Genomic DNA, 22,493 nt, shown 5'->3' on the forward strand with positions numbered 1-22,493 from the left:
TCGTGTGATGACTCACGCCCCAGTATGCTCTAATGTGTCTCAAAAGCATGCTGTTAACCCTACAGGTGCTCAAAGACACACAGAGACGAGCACAGATTCTCAAAGTGATGCAGAACCATAGGGACAACAGACCAAAGGAACTCGGGGGTCCTCGGCCTGAGATGCCGCACCCAGGGACCAAAGGACATGGTGTGTGCCGGCATTCACGGTCGGCCTTTTTTCACAAGTGCATCTAAGGTAGCCTTTTTTTCCCCCGCAGAAAGCTACTAGAGCAACTGATAATAAATCCTACCGGCTCTGGTGGCCTAGAGTCAGGAGAGCACAGTGCTAATAAAATGCAGAACAGAGAGCTCATCGCGGGCCCGCCCTCCAGCCAGGACCCGCCTCCCGAGCGTGTCACTCACGGTCACTGGCGTCGTAGGACAGGTACTCGGCCAGGAACCCGGTGTCCGTGTAGGACTGGTCCGAGTGGAAGTGGACGGTGATCTTGCTGCTGCCGCTGCTCACGACAAACTGGGGCCTCTCTCCACAGTACCTGGGGGCGGCAGGAGCCTCAGCGGGAGGAAGAGGACCCACCCCGGGGCTGGGGCAGCCCCCCTCCCCCTCCCCCGACACCCACCTCTCCCCGTTGATCTCCACGTAGTCCTTGGAGCAGGAGCCCAGGGGGACGTTGGGCTCCAGCAAAAAGAAGGCTTTGAAGTGCACCTTCACATTTTGGTTGCCGGGCACCTGGGGAGAGAGATGCTGCTGACCCTCTGTGCGGCTTCGCTCCTTCCTAAGTCCGGGGTGGCCCGTGGCAGCCACGGGACCAGGACCATGGCGGGAGCATGGCTGCCGGGTTCTTCCCTCCGGCTCACGGGGGCAGTAAGGACGTGGCAGGAGGGATCCGGGCTCCATGCTTGGAAGACCTTCCAGACTTGCAAACAGCGAGACACACTATTACGTTACTAAAGAAGGCTGGAAATTCCTCCCCCATCATCGACTGGACGGCGTGAGGTGCCCCGTCGGCAAGACGCCTGTCTCCTGCCGTCCAGCAAGCGCGTCCTCTGAGTGTCACTCAGCCTTTGGCCTCGTCCCAACAGCTCCTCTAAGAGGCCAGCGCCCCTGCTCTCACGTTGCCCAGAGCGAGCCACGGCCAGAGAGGGAAGTCCCGGGCCCAGGTCCCTCCGTCACGTCAGGCGCCGGCCAGGAGGCGGGTGTGAGCCCGGGTCTGCTGGATGCTGCCCGAACCTGCCCTGCCTGCGGCCTCCATACTTGCACCTTAGGGGAGGCCGGAGGCACTCATCGTGCTTTCTCCTGCTGCCCTGGAGCATCCCTCCCCCTCCCTCCCCTCCCTGTCCCTTGCCCCCCCCCCCCCACCTTCTCTAGCCACCTCCGCCCCCCCCATCACAGCTCCTACCTCGATGTTCCAGGTGCAGTTGATGTTGGGCGGGTAGTGGCCTGGATAGTAGGGGCTGCTAAATGTGCCCTGGGCTGCATGCAAGTCGCCTCCACAGCCTGAAAGGAAGGGGAGGGGGGAGGGCGTGAGGACCAAGGGCCCAGGCAGGCCGAGAGCCCTGAGGAGCTGGCCAGCCTCCCTCAAGCTCCTGCCTGGGCACCAGACACTCCACGACCAGGAGAGCCTGAGCGTCAAATGTGGTCCTGAGGCTTGTCCCCTCCTGGGCTGCCCCTTACTGCTCATCCGAGGCAACTGGAAGACCATGGCCTCGAAGCCGGGGTGTCGGCGCTCGGTGTTGGTCACCAGCGTGACGAGCAGGACGTTCTGGGAGGAGAGGAAGGTCAGGTTGTAGGAGGGAGGGTATGTGCCACACAGCCTGCGGGGCAGAAGGGCGGGCGTTATGAGAGCACAGAACCCAGCAGAGGGGCCGAGGGTGGGGTCCCAAAGCCCTCCCCACACAGGCAACCAGCCACCTGAGTAAGGATCTCCTCAAAAGACTGTCTCTGTTTATAACCGCAAGAACTCAGAAACACTGAATGCCTAACAGTAGGGGACTCATTAAACACACTATGGACCAAATAATAGCAGCAGTAGTAACAGCATCAACTACCAACACTTACTAGGAACACGCCAGGCACTGTCCTTAGTGCTTCTGCACCCATTAACTCAGGTATTCGTCACAACAACCGTTAAATACTATTATCCCCATTTTACAGATAAGGAAACAGGCAAAACAGGTGAAGTAACTTACCCAAGACTGCACAGTTAATAAGTGGCAGGACTAAACGAAAAGACAACGCATAGAATGGGAGAAAATATTTGCAAACGATGCGACCAACAAGGGATTAATCTCCAAAATATATAAATACAAACAGCTCATGCAGCTCAATATCAAAAAACCAAACAACCCAATCAAAAAATGGGCAGAAGATCTAAATAGACATTTCTCCAAAGAAGACATAGAGATGGCCAAAAAGCATATGAAAGGATGCTCAACATCGATAATTATTAGAGAAACGCAAATCAAAACTACAATGAGGTATCACCTCACACCAGTCAGAATGGCCATCATCAAAAAGTCTACAAACAAGAAATGCTGGAGAGGGTGTGGAGAAAAGGGAATCGTCCTACACTGTTGGTGGGAATGTAAACTGGTGCAGCCACTATGGAGAACAGTATGGAGGCTCCTCAAGAAACTAAAAATAGAGCTGCCATATGATCCAGCAATCCCACTCCTGGGCATATATCCGGGGAACACCATAATTCAAAAAGATATGTGCACCCCAATGTTCATAGTAGCACTATTACAATAGCCAGGACATGGAAGCAACCTAAATGTCCATTGACAGATAAATGGATAAAGAAGATGTGGTACATATAAACAATGGGGTATTACTCAGCCATAAAAAGGAATGAAATAATGCCATTTGCAGCAACATGGATCGACCTAGAGATTATCATACTAAGTGAAGAAAGAGAAAGACAAATATCATACAATATCACCTATATGTGGAATCTAAAAAAAAAATGATACAAACGAACTTATTTACAAAACAGAAACAGACTCACATACATAGAAAACAAACTTATGGCTACCAAAGGGGGAAGGGGAGGAGGGATATATTAAGAGGTTGGGATTGACATATACACACTACTCTATATGAAATAGATGATCAACAAGGACCTACTGTATAGCACAGGGAACTCTACTCAATACTCTGAAATAACCTATACGGGAAAAGAATCTGAAAAAGAATAGACATAAGTATATGTACAACTGAATCACTTTGCTGTACACCTGAAACTAACACAACATTGTAAATCAACTATACTCCAATATAAAATTTAAAAATAAAATAAAGTTTTAAAATTTTTTAAATTTAAGAGTCAATAAATAAAGAAATGGAGAAAAGAAATCTCCTCCCCTCAAAAAAAAGATGGTGGTCCACTTCACTGGACCACCAGGGGAGTGTCAGGGGACTTCCCTGGTGGTCCAGTGGTTAAGACTCCGTGCTTCCAGTGCAGGGGGCATGGGTTCAATCCCTGGTTGGGGAACTAAGATCCCACATGCTGTGCGGTGCAGCCAAAAAAAAAGAAAAAGAAAAAGAAAAAAGAAAAAAATGTGGCAGGCCTGAAATTCAGACTCAGCACTCAGGCTCCAGAGGCCTCAGGGCCAAAGAGCATGTCATGTGCACTAAGCAATGCCACAGCCTGCAGCCATTACCAGTGACAGTCAGAGACACGCTACTCACCTGGGAAGATGATCCTAACATACGCCATCTTTACAAAGCACATAACAAAACCACGTGTGCCACATAACCCTTTTTAAAAAATAAATACACAAACCTACACATAGCAAAAAATTCTATAAGAATGTGCAACACACATTTAACAGTGATTATTTCCAGATAGGAAGACTATGAGTGGCGTCTGTCCTCTTCGTGCTTGTCTGTTCTCCACCCTGCCGCCCAGGACCAGGTATTCATTTGCTGTACAGTCAATCAGTTAGAGAAACAGAAAGAAACCCTGCATGAAAAGGGTGTTTAGACCGAAGTCCTGGCTGTGAAGCTGTGGCGGCAGATGGCTCCCTCCTGGTTTGGGCCTGAAGTTTAGCCCTTATTAGCTGTGAAACGTCTGCCTGGCTCATTTCCACAGGCAGCAGTGGGAGGCTCTGGTCCACTGAGTCGGGAGCGGCAGGGGGAGCCGAGTGAAGGCAGGTCACCCCCACCGGCAGCCTCCGATTCACCTCGGCACCCTCAGCAGGTGCAGTATGCCTTTTCTTGATTGAAGTACAGTTGATTTACAATGTTTCAGGTGTACGGCAAAGTGATTCAGTTATACGTAGATATATTCTCTTTCAGACTTTTCCATTGTAGGTTATTACAAGATATTGAAAATAGTTCTCTGCGCTCTACAGGAGGTCCTTGTTTATCTATTTTATATATAGTAGTGTGTACCTGCTATCTATGCCTTTTTATTTACTATAACCCCGATGCTTTGATACCTGGGGCTTGCTGACCTGGAAAGGCAGCCCCACCCCCCAGGGCTAGCCAATCCCTGGAAACAGTAAAGACTAGGGCGAGACTTTCACATGCAGACTAACTAATCCAGAGCCCACACCCCAACACCTTCTCTGTGGAGGCCCCCTGCTCCAGGCCACTCTCCACCTGCCCTGATCACCCAGGTACCAGACGACTGGAGACAGCCCTAGGGCCCAGAGCCCGCTGGAGTTATTCAAACCAGCCGGTCCGAAGGTGCTGCCCTGCCCTGCCTTGCCTTTCCTGGAGAATCTACAGCAACGGCTCTTGCCCACGTTTTCCTCCAGCCCCCTCTGCCTCCTGATGATCCTGGTGCTTCCCCATATGGCCCTGTGTGGCCCCACCTCTCAGGAACTGTGAGTAACAAACTATCTTTTCAACTGTTGACCTCACTATCGCTAAGTAACGACGAGACCTTCATTTACAACAGCAGGTGGAGGAATTCCCTGGCGGTCCAGGGGTTAGGACTCGGCACATCCACTGCCAGGGCCTGGGTTCAATCCCTGGTCGGGGAACTAAGATCCCACAAGTCTCGTGGAAAGAAAGAGAGAAAGAGAGAAAAAAAGGAAGGAAGGAAGAAGGGAGAGGAGGGAGGGAGAGGGAGAAGGGAAAGGAGGGAGGGAGGGAGGGAGGGGGGGAGAGAGAGAGAGAGAGAGAGAGAGAGAGAGAGAGATACAACAGCATGTGGCACCTCCACTCCGGCAGGTAAAAGACAGGTGAAGGAGCGCCCAGCATCTAGGGACCTGTGGGCCTCCGGCATCCTTGCCAAGGCTGACAGTCACCTCTGAGATGCTCCCCTGCAGCTCGGGCCGAGGACCACGCCACGCCCGCTCTCTGCTGCCTGCAAGCTGGCAGCAGCCTGAACCTCCAGCCTCCACTGCAGTCATTCCGGAAGCCCAGCCTATCACGGGCAGCTGCCAGGCTCCCGCTGCCCACCTCCACTCGCCCGGGACACTCACTGCACCACAGTCCGGGGTTCCACAGGGCTCAGGGTGTCATACACAGTGACCAGGTCACTGCCACTTTTGTCACAGGTCGCGACATCGAAGCTGCGGAAGGTGAGGCTCAGTGTGGAGTCAGCATCCCCCCGCAGGGTCCACTGGCAGCGGGCGTGAGATGGGTAGGGGCTGTCAGGGAAGCCGGGCGTGGTGAAGCGGGTCGGCTCGCTGCCACGGGCGTGCAGGGCAAAGCTGCAGCTGTCTGTGTGGGGCAAGAGGATATGGGGCAGAGCTGGGCAGGGCCACGAGGGGAGCAACCAGGACCCCCGCCTGAGGTGGAGAGGCAGCCAGGCCTGGCCCCTCGGAGGCGTCCCAGGCTGCTCTGGACCCGGGAGAGACTGGGAAGGGGGCTTCTCATGGCCCGGGAGAGGCAGAGGGATGTGCTGGCCATCACCACCATGTGACTCTGGGGGACCCCCCTGACTGAAGGGGTATCTGGCCACATACCCCCCCGCCTCTCCTTTGGGAGGAGGGCAGATACTTACTGTCCTGGGTGCTCTGTACTGTTCTGGGGTCAGTGGCTGAAGAGCAAGAGGGAGAGTAAAGCATTTACTGATGTGTCTATTTCCTTATTCCTGCTTCCTTACTGCCCTAAAGGGAGGGGCCGGCCAGCAGGCAGCCTCCTCTCCTGGGCACTGGCGGGATGCCCCAGGCCAGACAAATGCCCGCCCCGGCGCCCCTGCACTCACGGAAGGCCACCACTGAGGTCAGCACGAAGGAGCTCACGGCGCGGGCTCGGGGCGGCAGCGTGACCACGTGTTCCTGCGCCATGGCCTGCTCGGCCTCCTGCACCAGGTACTGGGGGATGCTGAACTCCGACCAGTAGTAGGCGATGATGCTGCCCTCGCTGGGGAGAGAGGGGCGAGCCTGAGGTGCCGGGGCCCACGCCATCCCAGGTGCCCGCTGAAGACGGGGCAGGATTAAGAGCCTCCCGAGGGGCCTCACCAAGAGACCTTCTCCAGGCCGGGCCGGCCCCCAGGCTCTTGTACACCCACCCACCTGCTGATCCCTTGAGCCCGAGGCCTGGGCCTCTTCCTCTCACAGCCTCACGCCCAAGCAGACGTGCTGTGTTGCGGGGGGCCAGTGCAGCTCAGGCTCACGAGCGGGAAAAATCCTGGAATGGAGTCTGGGTTCTACCTCTAGCTTGGGCGCACTGAGTCACAGCTTCTAGAGCCTGCTTCCTGAACTTGAAAGGGGCTGACAATGCCACCTGCCACACAGCATCCATAGGGATTCAATCAGACTAGCAAAAGCAAAAGTACTTTGGAGATAAAGTCAGGACAAGGACTGGGGCCTTGGCTCTCTAGGCAGGACCTCGCAGCCTCACCACTCCGCAGGGCCCAGACGCTGCACCACAGCAGTGCCTTTCCGCCGGCCTTCCCGCACCCACCTGAAGGCGGTCACAGCTGACTTCCTGTAGTAGGGGCCCAGGACAGGGATCCCGCTGTATAAGAGCTTCAGCTGAGGGAAGGAGAGGAGGCTGATGGGGATCCAGAGAGCGCCCATGACCCCGGGCCCCCACCCAGGCCGCTCCCTCCCTCCTGGGACCCGGGGCCCCTTCCCAGGTACCCGGGAGCCCACATCGCACACCAGCCCAGGCATCTGGGAGCAGAGGGGAGCCTCCTTTCTGCTGGGCGAGGGTGCGCGTGCCAGAGACGACAGCAGGGCCTGGGCTCTGCCCAGGGACGGGACTCACCGCTTCCTTCACCTTCTTGGCCAGGTTTGCAAACTCAGTGGAGCTGGAGTTCTCATAGGCATCCAGGAAGTTCTCGTTCGTGATCCTCAGGTAGCCATTGAAGACCTTCTGAACCCGCACGTTCCGGTCTGTGAGAGAACAGTGAAGGACGGCGGTCAGAGGAAGGGACACACGCCCTCCTGTCCCCCCACTGTCACAGCTGCCCTCAGCCACCCCGGGGGAGCAGACCCTGAGCCCCATCACCTCCCCGTGGGAGGAGCCCTCCTTTCCCTCCCCCCAAACCGCACCCTCCCTCCCTCCCGCTCACAGCAGGCGGCCCTGGGTGGGCCCCTGGAGGAGGGTCCACTCACACTGAAAGTGCCATGCCAGGAGCCCCGCCATGAGGGACAGCACCAGGAGGCCAGCCAGCACGGCTACCAGCACCACCCACCGCCGCGGGCCGCCCTTCTCCACCTTCCTGGCGTTGTTGGCTGGCAGGAACTCCACGCCTTCCTCAAAGCCATTCATGTTCTGAACAGAGAAATCAGTGCACTGCCGGTCAGAACCCCCGGCCTCAGCAGCCTCCCAGCCCGGCTCGGGCAGAACCTCTCCACGCTGTCAGGTCCATCCAGGAAGGAAAAGCCGGGAGGAAGGAGCAGTGGCCTCCCCTCCATGCATCCCCAGGCACGTGCTGCTTAAGAATTGGGAGTTTAAATAAAAGGGAAGCAAGCAGCCCACCTGACCCCAGTCACTGAGGCTGTCAGCTACGTGAATCATCTTCGATGTAGGAGGATGAGGGCCCAGCGCGGGGCCAGGACTGCCTCGGGCAGCTGCGCTGCATGCCCCGACCCTAACCCTTGCTCCACCAATGTTTAACCGGCCAAAAGTAAGAAGTCAGTAAACTGGGCAGCTCTGCCGTGCCGCTGCAGGACAAGTCACTCTGCTCTGAGCCTGAAGTCTCCCAGTCCAGGACCCCAAGGTGAGCTGAGAAGGCCAGGTCTCTACTGGAATCCACACCCAGGCTCAGACCCAAGAGCGTGAAAAACAAACAAAACTTCCAACAAACAGGATGGCGGGGGGTCTCCAGGAAGAGGGGGGCGTGAGTACGGGCGGGCAGGTGAGGTGCCTGCAGCAGGCGGTGACAGGTAGGCAACTTTTCCGCCCTCCGGCACACACTCTATCTGCTGCCCTAAACCCGGGGGGGGGGGGCTGTGCCCTTTTACTCATTTATGATTATTGTTTTTTTAATTTTATTGATTTTAGTTTTTGCTGTGTTGGGTCTTTGTTGCTGCGCGCGGGCTTGGGGCCACTCTTCATTGAGGTGCACGGGCTTCTCACTGCGGTGGCTTCCCTTGTTGTGGAGCACAGGCTCTAGGCGCACGGGCTTCAGTAGTTGTGGCACACGGGCTGAGTAGTCGTGGCTCGCGGGCTCTAGAGCGCAGGGTCAGTAGTTGTGGCGCACGGACTTAGCTGCTCCACAGCATGTGGGGTCTTCCCGGACCAGGGCTCAAACCCATGTCCTCTGCATTGGCAGGTGGATTCTTAACCACTGCGCCACCAAAGAAGTCCCGGGCTGGGCCCTTTTAGAGTTAACTGCCTCATACCTACTCCAACAGGGTGTGTAATAAAAGCAGTAGCCCCACCCCGAATTCCACAGATGTGGCCATTTTTAAGTTTACAGATGTGGCTGTTTTGGTATTAACCTCATAACTGTAAATGATGGCCTTGAACTGCCATTTCATGATTTGTCACATTCAAACATTACCTATTTACTCGCTGTTGTGGAAGATTCTCCCCACTCCTGCCACATTTGGATACTCGTTTCTCTAACTTTAGTTTCCTAATTGGTTATATTTGTGACTTTATCTAATATCAAACACAGAAACACATCCCATAGCTAACCCTACCATGGTAATCATATTACAATATATAAATGTATCAAATCAACACGGTGTACATCTTATTGTGTCAGTTACATCTCAAAAAGAAATAAATTTTTAAAAAGAAAATAAAAAACACAGCCCAGAGGCACTTGAAATGTTTCCAAGCTGCTTGTTCTGGAACTTGTCTCCATATTTCTAAATAATATGCCAATACCAGTAACTTGATTCATCTATATAAAAATCAGCTGACTTCCTATTATGACAGGGTGGATTTCAATGCCCTTCCTTCTCTGTCTCTCACCCATCCTCCCAATAGTTATGGGGCTAAAGTTTAAAAAAAATTATATCCATACTGTATGTTTTCATTATTAGCCTTTGAAAATATTGTTCACTATTGTTTGCTTCTCACTGCAACTGAGTTGTTTTTCCTGCTGTGAATCTTCATTTACTTGGATTTCTTTTTAACATATACCCAAGTCATTCCATACAATCTAAGGGCACTGTTATGTTCTTCTCATCTTCCACATATAAAGTCTGTCAAAGAACTTCTCATTTCATTTTCCTCCTGGGGGCACTCTGTCCTTTCCCATCGCTGCTGTCTGGAACTTCCTCCACCATCATCCTGGGAAGTTCCTTCAACTCCCTCGTGTGTATGGTTTGTCGTTGTTTTGTTTTGTTTTTGTTTTTGTCTTTTTGGCTGCACTGCACAGCTTGAAGGATCTTAGTTCCCTGACCAGGGATTGAACTTGGGGCCATGGCAGTGAAAGCACCGAGTCCTAACCACTGGACCTCCGGGGAACTCCCAACTCCCTCTTGTGTTAAAACCCCTATTTCCTGGATTCCATGTCTCATCTCTCTTGGCTTACTTCATTTGGGTGGAACACATACTTCAGTAGTTTCCAGAGAGGCACGTTTCTTGTGACTTCATATGTTTAGAAGGACCTTAATTCTGCACTCACGTTTGTTGATGGTTTGGCTGGGTATAGGACTATAAGTTTCAAATAATTTGCACTTAGAATTTTGAAGGCTCCAATGTTTTCCAGCTTCTAGTTGTGCTTTGGAGAAATATGATAATAGTACAAATCCATTATTTTCTATTCATGATTTGTTATCTTTCTCTGAAAGTCTTGAGTAAATGCTTTGAATTGGGTCTTTAAATTTCACTACACTGAGCTCTCCACCTGCCCTTGGAATTTGGAAACTCGTATCTTTCAGTCTGGGGAACTTTCTTGTGTTATTTCGTAGATTATGTCCTCCCCTGCATTTTCTCTTTTCTCTTTCTGTAAGTTCTATTATACTGATCCTCTGCTTTACTTATCCATCTTGTTTTGTCATCTTTCTATTGAGTTTTTCATTTCTGCTATCAAAACTTTCATTTCCAAGAGTTCTCTCTTATTTTATGAATTTTGGAGGCAAAATCTTCTCATCCTGATGTTTCTATTGAGTAACTTTTCTCTGTTGTTGACTTTCTCTTCCGTGTTGAAGGCTTTCCTCAAATGCTTGAGGATGTGTGGCTGTTTACCCATATTTAGGAATGAAGTCCTAAAGGTTGTTCAGAAGCTCTGTGGGCATGGCTTGTCCACAGGTGGCTTCACTTTGGGCCACAATTCAGCGGCTAGCCAGATGTTTTTCTGGGCACTCCCACCTGCTAGGCTGTGTAGACCTTTCCTATGGGATAGCTTAGTTACTGCAGGGAATAGTTTTCTAATCTTCTGGATGGGGTGATTTAAACCCAGCCACTACCATTCAGAACATGGGAGAGAAGAGACTGTTTTCCCCTTCACTCCAGCCTCTGGCACCTGCTGTCCTCAAGTCTGGAGAAACTGATTTCCCATCCCTTATGGGGGACTCATGGGTAGGAGCAGTTTTGTTTGGGATGGAGGTGGGGCTCTGGGGATTTCTAACAATGCCCTTCCCTGTCTCACCTCTATCTCCGTAAATACCTGAGCCCAGCTCCTGAGTCTGGCAGAGGATGTTATCAGAGGAATGCTAGAAGAACACTTCCAAGCACCAAAGAGAGGTATGTCTCTTCAGATTGAAAGGGCTCGCTGAATGGTGAGAAAGATAAATGAAAAAGCACCCATAACAAAAGGTATCACGTTGAAATTTCAGAACACCAAAGCTTAGAAGTGCATCATCTATTGCAAATGACGTGACTGACAAGGGCTTAATTTCCAAAATATACAAAGAAGACACACAGATGGACAACAGGCACACAAAAAGATGCTCAACATCAATAATGATTAGAGAAATGCAAATCAGAACTACAATGAGGTATCAGCTCAGTCAGAATAGCCATCATCAAAATGTCTACAAATAGGGCTTCCCTGGTGGCGCAGTGGTTGGGAGTCCGCCTGCCGATGCAGGGGACACGGGTTCGTGCCCCGGTCTGGGAAGATCCCACATGCCGCGGAGTGGCTGGGTCCGTGAGCCATGGCCGCTGAGCCTGCGCGTCCAGAGCCTGTGCTCCACAACAGGAGAGGCCACAACAGTGAGAGGCCCGTGTACCGCAAAAAAAAAAAAAAAAAACTACCACCAGGTATCACCTCACACCAGGCAAAATGGCCATCATCAAAATGTCTACAAATAATAAATCCTGGAGAGGATGTGGAGAAAAGGGAACCCTCCTACACTGTTGGTGGGAATGTAAATTGGTGCAACCACTATGGAGAACAGTATGGAGGTTCCTTAAAAAACTAAAAAAGAGTTTCCACATGATCCTGCAATCCCACTCCTGGGCATATATCTGGAGAAAACCATAATTTGAAAAGATACATGCACCCCAATGTTCATAGCAGCAGTATTCACAATAACCAAGGCATGGAAACAACCTAAATGTCCATCGACAGATGAACGGATACAGAAGATATGGTATATTTATACAAAGGAATATTACTCAGCCATAAAAAATGAATTAATGTCATTTGCAGCAACATGGATGGACCTAGAGATTATCATACTAAGCGAAGTAAGTCAGAAAGAGAAAGACAAACACCATATGATATCACTTATATGTGGAATCTAAAATACGACACATAGGAATTCCTTGGTGATCCAGTGGTTAGGACTCCACGCTTTCACTGCTGAGGACACAGGTTCAATCCCTGGTCAGGGAACTAAGATCCCACAAGCCACAAGGTGCGGCCAAAAAAAAAAAAAAAAAAAAATAGAATATGACACAAGTGAACTTATCTACAAAACAGAAACAGACTCAGAGACACAGAGAACAGACTTGTGGTTGCCAAGATGAGGGGGGGCGGGCAGGGGAGGGTTGGACTGGGAGTTTGGAATTAGCAGATGCAAACTAGTAGATATAGGATGGATAAACAAGGTCCTACTGTATAGCACAGGGAACTATTCAATATTCTGTAATAAACCAGGAAAAGAATATGAAAAAGAATATATATATGTAACTGAATCACTTTGGTGTATGGCATAAATTAACACAACATAACTCTACTCCAATAAAATAAATGTTTTTAAAGGAGTACATCCTCTACATGCCTATCTGGCTTTTTCTCCCTCTCTCATACTTTACATTTCTTTGTCATTTAGTTCTATTTTGGGATTTTTTAAAAAACTTACTCTCATAAACCTTCTATGGAATTTTTAAAATAGTTTCACTGGGGTACAACTGACATAAAATAAACTGTACATGTTTAAAGTGTACAATTTTTGGCATATATATACAGCCATGAAACTATCACCATGATCAAGATAATGAACCTATCCATCACCTTCCAAAGTTTCCTCCTGGCTCTTCCCTCCTCCTTTCCTTCCTGACTCCCTTTCCTGTCCCCAAACTACCACTTATCCGATTCCCATCAGTAAAGATTAGTTTGCTTCTTCTAGAACTTATATAAATGGAATTAAACAGTATGTACTCTTTACTGTCTACTTTTACTCAGCACTACTTTTACTCAACATAAGAGATTCACCTGTGTTACTATGTTTATTATATTAACAGTGCATTCCTTTCCAGTGTTGAGTAGTAGCCTATTGAATGGATATAACACAATTTGTCTACCTAGTCACCTGTTAACGGATATTTGTGTTGTTTCCAGGTAGGGGGGATTACAAATAAAGCTGCTATAAACGTTCCTGTATGAGTCCTTGTACTGGTATATGCTTTCATTTCTCTTGGGCAAATACCTTGAGTGGAATAGCAAGACTGTATGACAGCTGTACCTTTAACTCTTTAAGAAACTGCCCGACTGTTTTCCGAAGTGACTGTACCATTTTACACTCCCATCAGCAGTGTGTGAGAAATCCAGTTGTCCACATCCTATCCAACACTGGATGTGGTCAGTCTTTTACATTTTATCTGTTCTAACAGAAGTATAGTGGTATCTCACTGTGGTTTTAAGTTCCTTTTCCTTACTGACTAATGACGTTGAGCATCTTTTCAGGTACTTGGTTGCCATCTGTTTATCTTCTTTGGTGAGGTATCTCTTCAAATCTTTTGCCTAGTTTTTAAAATTGGTTTGCTTAGTTTCTTATTACTGTATTCTGGTTACAAGTCCTTTATCAGATATATACTTTGCAAAGGTTTTCTCCTAGTCTGTGGCTTGGATTTTCATTCTCTTGACAGTGTCTTTTGAAGAAGAGAAGTTTTTCATTTTGATGAAGTCCAATTTATCAGGTTTTTCTTTATGGATTCTGATTTTGTGGCTGTATTTAAGAAATCTTTGCATAACACAAGGCAACAAGGATTTTCTCCTATGTTTTCTTCCAGTAGTTTTAATGCTTTAGGTTTTTCATTTGGGTCTAGAATCCACTTTGAGTTAAAATTTTTTTTTAATGGTGCAAGGCATGGATCAAAGTTCTTTTTTTTTCTTTTTCTCCCCTTTGGATATGGATATCCACTAACAGCTGTTGTGCAAACTATCCCTTTTCTACTGAATTGCCTTTGCACCTTTGTCAAAAATCAGTTGTCCCTTTATACACGGGTCTATTTCCAGACTCTATTCTATCCCATTGATCTCTTTGTCTATCTGTATGCTAATACCACCCTGTCTCCATTACTGCAGCTTTGTAAGTCAAAAAAGCTATTGAAATAATAAGTGAGTTTAGCAAGGTTGTAGGATATAAGATCAGTATCTAAAAATCTATTGTACTTCTATACATTAACAATTACCAACTGGAAATTAAAACAAAACAAAACAAAAAAAACCCTTACAATAACATCAACAATATGAAATACTTTTGGGAAAATCTGACAAAAGATGCAAAACACCTGTACGCTGAAAACTACAAAACGTTGGTAAGAGGAAATTTAAAAGACAGAAATGAATCAAGCAATAGCCTGTGTTCATGGATTGGAAGACTCAAGAGAGTTCAGAGGTCTGTTCTCCTCAGATTTGCCTACAGAGTCAATACAAATCTTGATCAAAACCTCAGCAGGCTGTTTGTAGAAACTGATGAGCTGCTTCTGAAATTCACATAGAAATGCAACAAGCCCTGAAAAAGAACAACACTGGAGGACTTACATCACCGGATCTCGAGATTTACTAAAAAGGCAACAAATGTTTTTATTTATTTATTTATTAGCTAGAATCTCTGAGCAGACTAAGTTTTTTTTTTGTTCTTTGTTTTTTTTTAATCCAGGCACACGGGCTTCAGTATGCATGTGGCATGCAGGCTCAGCAGTTGTGGTGCAAAGGCTCAGTTGCTCCATGGCATATGGGATCTTCCCGGACCAGGGCTCGAACCCGTGTCCCCTGCATTGGCAGGCAGACTCTCAAGTCCCTGTGTGTCTATGTTTATATGTGTTGGAAGAAATGTAACATAATAGTTTCATATGTTTATTTTCAATGTACAGGGTAATTTCACAACTGTTTTCCTACCCAAGCCTCACAACAATCCTGGAATCATGCGTGACTGGTGCCCTCACTGCCGTTCTACAGAAAGGCAGGGAGAAATGGTGACCTTGCAAGATCACACAGTCACTGGGTGGCAGCTCCAGATTTGATCCTGATTTTCTACCTCCCTGTGGTCAGCTTCCAGAACTCAGGGAGCAAGTATTCTGGGATATGGGAAAGCAAACCCCTTGGGAAGGGGAAGGTGGCCAACAGCATGCACGGCGGAGCCCAAGGGCCACCCCAGCCTGGCCGTGGAGCAAGTTGTCGGCCATGGCGCTGGCTCATAGGCAGGGCCCTGGTCGTCCCTGCACTGTGAATACCAGGCTCCACTTAGCCCAGAAATGCTGTTTAATCAGTAACTAGACGACTTCCTTTTATTACCCTACTCTTGGCTCCATTTTCAGGCATATTAGAGATCATCTTGCCTAACCCAGTCCTGTCACTGATAAGGAAACTGAGGCTGAGAGACAGGAAGTGACCTGTCCAAAGTCACAAAGGGAGTGAAGCCAGTAAAGCAGGAAAGCGGGACAAGCCACACGAACCCTCGTCAGAGTTTCACGGATGCCCGGGATTGGGTGGCCCCCGGGAGCAAGTGGCAGGGAGCTCCCATCCGTTCGGGCTTAACTGAAAACATAACCTTCTCCCTACACATAACCACCTCTCTACAGACTGCAGAGCCAACAGAAGAGGGAGGATGCTGGTGCCTGCCTCTGCCTGTCCTGTCTTTCGTAAAAGTAAACACATTTACAGGTGCACATACAAAACACAGTGTTGTAAAGCAGGTGCTGGCCTACCACAAACAGAGGCCATGCAACTCTCATGGCCTCTTCTCCCCAGCCAGCTCGAGTTAGATCTTGGCTCAAGGCCAGCTCAGACAAGAAAGCAAGGGATGACTTCCTGGAGGACAGACAGACATCAGGGGTGCACACAGAGTGAAGCCCCAAAGGGACAAAGGGGGAGAACCCAAGGGGTGGGGTGCAGGGGCAAATCAGATCACCACCATCCCCACCCAACTTCCTGGAGGGATAGAGGGAGTACCACCCAAAAATCCAGGAGGGGAGACAGAGAAGCCCCGGAAAATATCATACTGTCTGCTGGTTTAAGCGCACTAGCGCAAATGATGCATATCCTCCCCAAGGTCAGTGGTTGTCCAAAACACTGATTTATAGAAGGTAAAAAGGAAAAGGCATATTTTATCTGATGCTATAGGAAAGACCTTTGCGGTCACCCTACTCCTGTTAAGTACGAAACTCACCAGGGCTGAAAGCTAAATGCTTAGCAAGCAAAGCTGAGTCCAAGTCAACCACAGAACCCTCATGCTGGCGAGGACCCTTTACCTGGTTCCCCAAGCGCATGATGGCCGGCCACCCGCTCACCAGGGCCCACTCTCCCACCGGCTCCGGGGACCCGCAGATCCAAAGCCGGAAGGTGGCATTGGCAGCTCAGTGCGGTCCTCATGGGAGAAAAGCTACTGGTAAGTGTTCACGTTTATAAATAGCAAAAAACAATACTAACGATCTAAAAATCTGCACGAGATTTCAGTCGAAGCAGACGGAGAAGAAATAAATCTTCATGCCAGGCTCTCCTTTTAACGACTGTTCCTCATTTGGTCAAGGTTGGGTGTGATTTGCCGGGAAGGCAGGGGATGAAGACTGAAGAGGTGGCCGAGAGTCTGGGAGGGGCCCCAAAAGGCCCTCACGTGACGTCTGGTGATGTGCTTCTGCAGCTGAGGATCAAGGTCAAGGGGCAGAGGTGATGTCACTGGCTGGAGACACCGACCTGAGACGAAGATAAGGGTGGCTGGCTTCATGTGCCACTCCCAACTCTGCCGTGGACTGGTGGCAGGCGCTCTTCGCTCACCGGTTCCGTGACTCGGTGTACCCACCACCAGCTGGGATGGATTTCAATTCCATGATGTCATCCCGCCACCGTGGTCATGAGGACCATAAAATATCCCTGAGATGGTTCAAGCAAGAAAGCACAGTCTCAGCACCTGCAACGGTTTTCCAAGGTGAGGGCCAATTCCATGGCACTTCGAAGATGCTTTTCTTTTCAAGGGGAAAGACAAAGCCAGCATGACTCTCGTGGCCGCTCCCCGATGCCAGTTCCAATCAGATCCTGGCCAGTGTCCCCAGAAACTCAGCATGGGCTCAAGGCCACCGGAGACGACAGAGCAAGGAGTGTATTCCAAAACTTAACACTGCATTTGTCATCCTGGGAGATGCTGATAACAGTACAACACGTAGCACTGAGATACCAGGGGTGAAACTGGAGAAAGGCCCCTTCTTCAAGCTGCTGGCTATGAAGGGACCCTGTACTTAGATGGACTCTCTCCAGTTAAGTCAGCACCCACAAAAAAATCCAAGAGGCTGTGGGCAGCGTGCGGCCAATATGCAGGCTCCCAAGGGTGGGGACTTCACCTACCCTGTGGCCACTGCAGTCCTGGCCCAGCAAAATGATGAGCACAGAAAGGACACTTGATTTGCTCATCACAGGATAATCAAAGCAACAAAGGAGAAGGGAAAAGAAACCCATGTCGGAATCCACCCGCTCACCAGCCCGGGGCATCTGATCCCAAAAGAAGCCAGATTCTCAAGAAACAGGAAGCTCCCATTGACGGCACCACTCGACCATACTCCACACTTGCCTAGCCATGAAAAATAACGATAAAAAATAAATAAAAGAAGCACAGCGCTTGCTCAGCATCCACATTCCCCGGCCCCTCTCCCAGGAGATCCTAATGCAGCACGGCAGGAGCAGAGCCCTGGGGTCTGCAAGTCTAACCTGTGTCCCAGGTCATTCTTGGGAACCAGCCTGTGAGAATACACTGCCGCCTACCATTCCCAGGAGGCTGCTGGCCCGGCTCACCCACCGCCCGCCACAGTGAGAGGAGCCAGCTGGGTCGTGTCAGTTTCAGTCAGCCTATTTTAAGCAACCGCCTGGGATGCAAGGTACCTGCGCAAGGGGCTGGACTTGGCTTCTGCGCCCAGGACCTCCCCACAATAGGTTATTAGCACCATCTAGATGCCCTGGAGGCTGCCAGCAGATTTCTGCAGATGCACACTGCCAGCCAAGGCCGGTCAGCTGGTGATGGACTCCCCAAACCCTCTGCCTTCTCGTTGCTTGACCCTCTCACCCTTCCCCTTCAACCTCGTCACTGTCCTTAGCTGCCCCACCTGAAGAAGGACCTGCCGGAAAATGGGTGAGGCTGCGGGGCCTTAAGGAGGATCCAGAATTACCTGCAGATCTGTGAGTCTAAGGAGAACAGAAAGCTGACCCAGAGCCAATAGCTCCCACTGAAGGAAATTAAATAACCCCAAACTCTGCACAACTGGTCAGAGCAGGACGGAGAGTCCCAGGGGGCTGACTCAGCCAACGCGGGCACTGTTGGCCCGGGTCCGGGTGGTTCTCTGCCAGCCAGTGTCAAACTCCTGCAGGTTTCATGTCCGTGTCCCCTCCCGATACCTGGCACTGCCCAGGGCCACCCCCCGCCCCCGCCCATACCACTGTGGCACTGGCACCACACTACCTGCAACCAGACTCCGTGGATACAAGCCTCTTCTTTCTTTTATGAGGGGTTGGAGTTGGTGGATTTCCACCCCTTCAACACTGGTCTGGGGGTGCTAACCTTGACCCCAGCCAGGAGGCCCCCAAGGCTGTAAGGAAGCTGGCACCATCCTGCCACTCTGAAAGGCTCTGCTCCTGTCACCACCTCCCAAGCCCAGCCTGTCCCTGAGGACACAGCCCAGGGCTGAGCCCCTCCAGGAAGTGTCCAAGGACCACCCTGGTCCACAGTCTTTCTCGCTGGGACCTCACCTCCCTCAGACCCTTGGTGTCAATGATAGCCCCCAGCCACAGAGGGCAGACAGGCAGTCCTAGGAGGTCAGGCTGCCCCACTTTCCTCTTTGTACTGCTTCTCTACCCCGTACCCCCTTCCCTTGACCTTGCGCAGGGTTAGAACCTGACTGATTGTTGGGAGGAAGAACTTCTCTCTTCCTAGCCAGAATTACGTAGCCTACCCAAGGCAGGTGCCAGGACCCAGGCAACTTTCCAGACCTGTGTCCACCCCTAGAAGGGGAGAGAATGCTCAGTCCACACCCCAGGGATCTGCTGATAGCCCCCCAAGCTCTCTGGTGTCAGCCAGCCCGGCCACCTGCTATACCTGATACTACCAATACCTAGGCATCTAAGTTTAGGCCCTCCCAGTCTCACCCTCTCCCAGCCCTCAGTTAAATGCTCCCCCAGGGCACAACCTCTTTTGTAATTCCAACCAGAGAATTCCATCTCAGATGGGCTCCAAGATTGTGTAACAGAGCAGCACCCCCAAACCCAGCCAGTCTCTTTGATCCCACAAACTTTGCACCTGCCCTGTCCTTTCTGGCCAGAGACCATCTTCCTGGGGCAGCCACGCCCACCTTTCTCCCGCTCCAGTCACCTGACTGGGAGCAGAAGTATCTGCCCGCAGGGGCGCAACCAGGCGGCTTCCCCCAGAAGCTAAACCAGAAAGAAACTAAACAAGGAACCAAGAAACAAGACTAAGAAACTAAGAAACAAGAAAGAAACTAAACAAGACAGAGATAAAGGCAGCGCCGTGTAACTCCTTTCCATCCTTCTTCTTGACTTTTCACCGAGCCCACATTCCAATTTCATGGGCTAGTGCTTTTTCTAGCTATTAACATTTTTGTTGAGATCACTGTAAATCCAAATGCAGTTGTAAGAAATAATACCAAGATCCCTTGTACACTTTGCCCAGTTTCCCTCAGTGGTAACATCTCGTAAGACGACATTATAACACCACAATGTTGATATAACCCACAGATCTGATTCAGAGTTCCCACTTTACTCGTACTCTTTTGTGTGTAACTATTAAGTTCCATACGATTTAATCACTGGTGTATGTTCCTGTAACTACCAAGTGTCAAGATTCTGAACAGTTCCAACGCAAGGATCCCTCCCACTGCCCTTCTGCAACCATACGCACTTCCCTTCTGCCCCCCAGCTGCTAGCCTAAAATCGTCCTTTCAAAAATGTTAGATAATCCCTCGTCCGGGAAGATCCCACATGCGGCGGAGCAACTAAGCCCGCGCTCCACAACTACTGAGCCTGCGCTCTAGAGCCCATGCTCCGCAACGAGAGAAGCCACCGCAATGAGAAGCCCGCGCACAGCAATGAAGAGTAGCCCCCGCTCGCTGCAACCAGAGAAAGCCCACGTGCAGCCTCGAAGACCCAATGCAGCCAAAAATAAATAAATAAATAAATTTATATACTTTTTAATGTTATATAAATGGATCATTCAGTATAGAATCTTTGGGGATTGCTGGCTTTTTTCACTCAGCAAGATTCCCTGGAGCATCACGCATCGATGCTTTGCTCCTTTTTATTGCTGGGCAGTATTCCACAGTACCTTTTAGCCTTTTTTAACAGCTGCCTTGCTGAACCCAGGGATCTGCAGGAGTTAGTGGAAACACCCCCAAGCACACCAGCCTCCAGGAATTGACTACATTCAGAAACGCCTCTTCCACCTTTTCAGTAGCTCCCAGGAATGTTCACTCAGCTACAAATCTAGCTGTTTGGGAGAAAGCACTGAATATGCAAACAAGAAAGCCCCGTCGTCGCCAGGGGAGGGCGCCTGGAGGCCCCAGTCCACAATTACAACCTGTGCACAGAAGTCAAAGGACGGGAGAGAGGAGAAAACTGTGTCCTTGGAATCGGATTCTTAGAGCTGAAACAGTTTAGACATCATTGCATCTCCCGTCCTCCCAGGGCCACCCTTTCTGGGGCAAAGAGTATTTTCAGTTAGGGCCAGCGTTACAAAGTTCTCCCTTCCCCTGAGGGCGATCGGCATCACAATAGCCCTGCACATTAGCACTGCGATAGAACCAGCCTAATTCCTCCAGCTCAGGGAAGCTCCTGAAATACTCTTCTGGGTCTGCTCTTTCTCTGGCTAAAATGCTCAACAACGGTTCAAAGTGTTTTCTGAACCTCTGGCCATCTGCACAGCAGCAACATTCCCGTTAAGACGTGGAACCCAGAATTCAACAGCATAATCCAAACGGGGCCTGACCAGCAAGGGCCCCATGAGGGCTGCCCGTCAATCTCTTCCCTTATCCCCATCGCTCTGTTTCCATTAATTGTCCAATAACACAGTCAATTAGCACACACAAATAATACAAATAAAATAATAATAATACAGAATGACAGATCCACCTGATGAAAGTTTACACAGCAAGAGCGGTTTCTCAAAGAGTAGGAAGTAACATGGAAAAACTCTCTAAAATACAATGTTAAATGAAAAAAAAAGTCAAATTGTTGGGCACTTCCCACCCTTCCAGACTCAGCTTAGGTGTCTCCTCTGAGATGCTCCCAAGGAAAGGCCCTGCCCCACCATTTTAGTGGGGTGACAGCCTCCAGTTTCCCTATCACCCCAAACATACCCGCATCCCAGTCTCTCAGTCTCTCAAAGTCAACCATCTGTTCCTTAAGGATGGGGGAGCGGAGAGGGGGCTGTGTCTTGCTCCACAATCTTAGCATGGGTTAAGATTTGTAATAAACGTGTGATGAATTAATTCATTACAACCATGTGTTTAGCTGCAGAATAGGAATGACATCATGATCCCATCTGGGGAAATAGAAGACTGTGGGATAACAGAAACCAAACTATTTATAGGGGTTATAAAACCTGGGGAAGAGAATTTCAGAGGAATTTCACTCTGTCTATTTCTGTATTGCTCAACTTTAAAAAGTCCTTTCCTAACTTTAATAATCAGAAAAAAGAAAGCAACTTTTTTTAGAAAATATGCATAGGAAATACCAAGTTATTAAAATGCCTCTCTAGGGAATTCCCTGGCGGTCCAGTGCTTAGGACTCCGCGTTTTCATTGCTGAGGGCCTGGGTTCAATCCCTGGTCCGGGAACTAAGATCCCACATGCCTCGTGGGTGCAGCCAAAAAAAATAGTATAAACAAATAAAAACATCGGGGAGGGGGAAATTTTTTACTTTACATTTTAGGGAGCCACATTACATGCCTGGCTTCGTCAACTCAAACTTCTGGATCTGCTGTGGTGCCGTTCACTCCTCAGGCCCCTCACGTCTCAGCTGTGGGAGGGTGGAGGTTTTCCGTCTGCTGTCGGGCTGGTGCTCTTACCCGTAAGGCAGCCGGACACAGTGCTATTCTCAGCAGTCTCTCCTGCAGGCAGCCTAGGTCCTTCTGACTCATGATTAAATCATCCGAGGTATCGGCCTTTCCCTCCCACTAGGGTATCATCGACAGAGCTGAGAAGCAAACCTCCAAGACTTCATCAGGGTTGTTACTAGATAAGAAATGACACAGGGCTTCCCTGGTGGCGCAGTGGTTAAGAATCCGCCTGCCAATGCAGGGGACACGGGTTCGAGCCCTGGTCCTGGAAAATCCCACATGCTGCGGAGCAACTAAGCCCATGCGCCACAACTCCTGAGCCCGCGCTCTAGAGCCCGTGAGCCACAACTACTGAGCCTATGTGCCACAACTACTGAAGCCCACATACCTAGAGCCCGTGCTCCACAAGAGAAGCCACCGCAATGAGAAGCCCGCGCACCACAATGAAGAGTAGACCCCGCTCTC

At 49.9% G+C, this 22,493-nt stretch overlaps 1 protein-coding gene across 1 annotated transcript in view; it reads right to left on the reverse strand.

Moving 5' to 3' along the window:
* ST14 (suppression of tumorigenicity 14) overlaps positions 1-22,493 on the reverse strand; it is a 37,321-nt gene that overhangs the window by 8,853 nt on the left and 5,975 nt on the right. Inside the window, exons 2-11 of the mRNA XM_029207520.1 lie at positions 7,521-7,680; positions 7,171-7,298; positions 6,865-6,935; positions 6,164-6,321; positions 5,960-5,995; positions 5,436-5,676; positions 1,675-1,814; positions 1,400-1,497; positions 620-729; positions 405-535 (exon numbers count right to left, since the gene is read on the reverse strand). Of these exons, the coding sequence (XP_029063353.1) occupies positions 405-535; positions 620-729; positions 1,400-1,497; positions 1,675-1,814; positions 5,436-5,676; positions 5,960-5,995; positions 6,164-6,321; positions 6,865-6,935; positions 7,171-7,298; positions 7,521-7,680 (1,273 nt within the window). The remainder of the gene's footprint in view (positions 1-404; positions 536-619; positions 730-1,399; positions 1,498-1,674; positions 1,815-5,435; positions 5,677-5,959; positions 5,996-6,163; positions 6,322-6,864; positions 6,936-7,170; positions 7,299-7,520; positions 7,681-22,493) is intronic.

This window comes from Monodon monoceros, unplaced genomic scaffold, assembly GCF_005190385.1.
Source record: "Monodon monoceros isolate NGI ecotype Baffin Bay Population unplaced genomic scaffold, NGI_Narwhal_1 Super_Scaffold_7, whole genome shotgun sequence".
NCBI lineage: Eukaryota > Metazoa > Chordata > Mammalia > Artiodactyla > Monodontidae > Monodon > Monodon monoceros.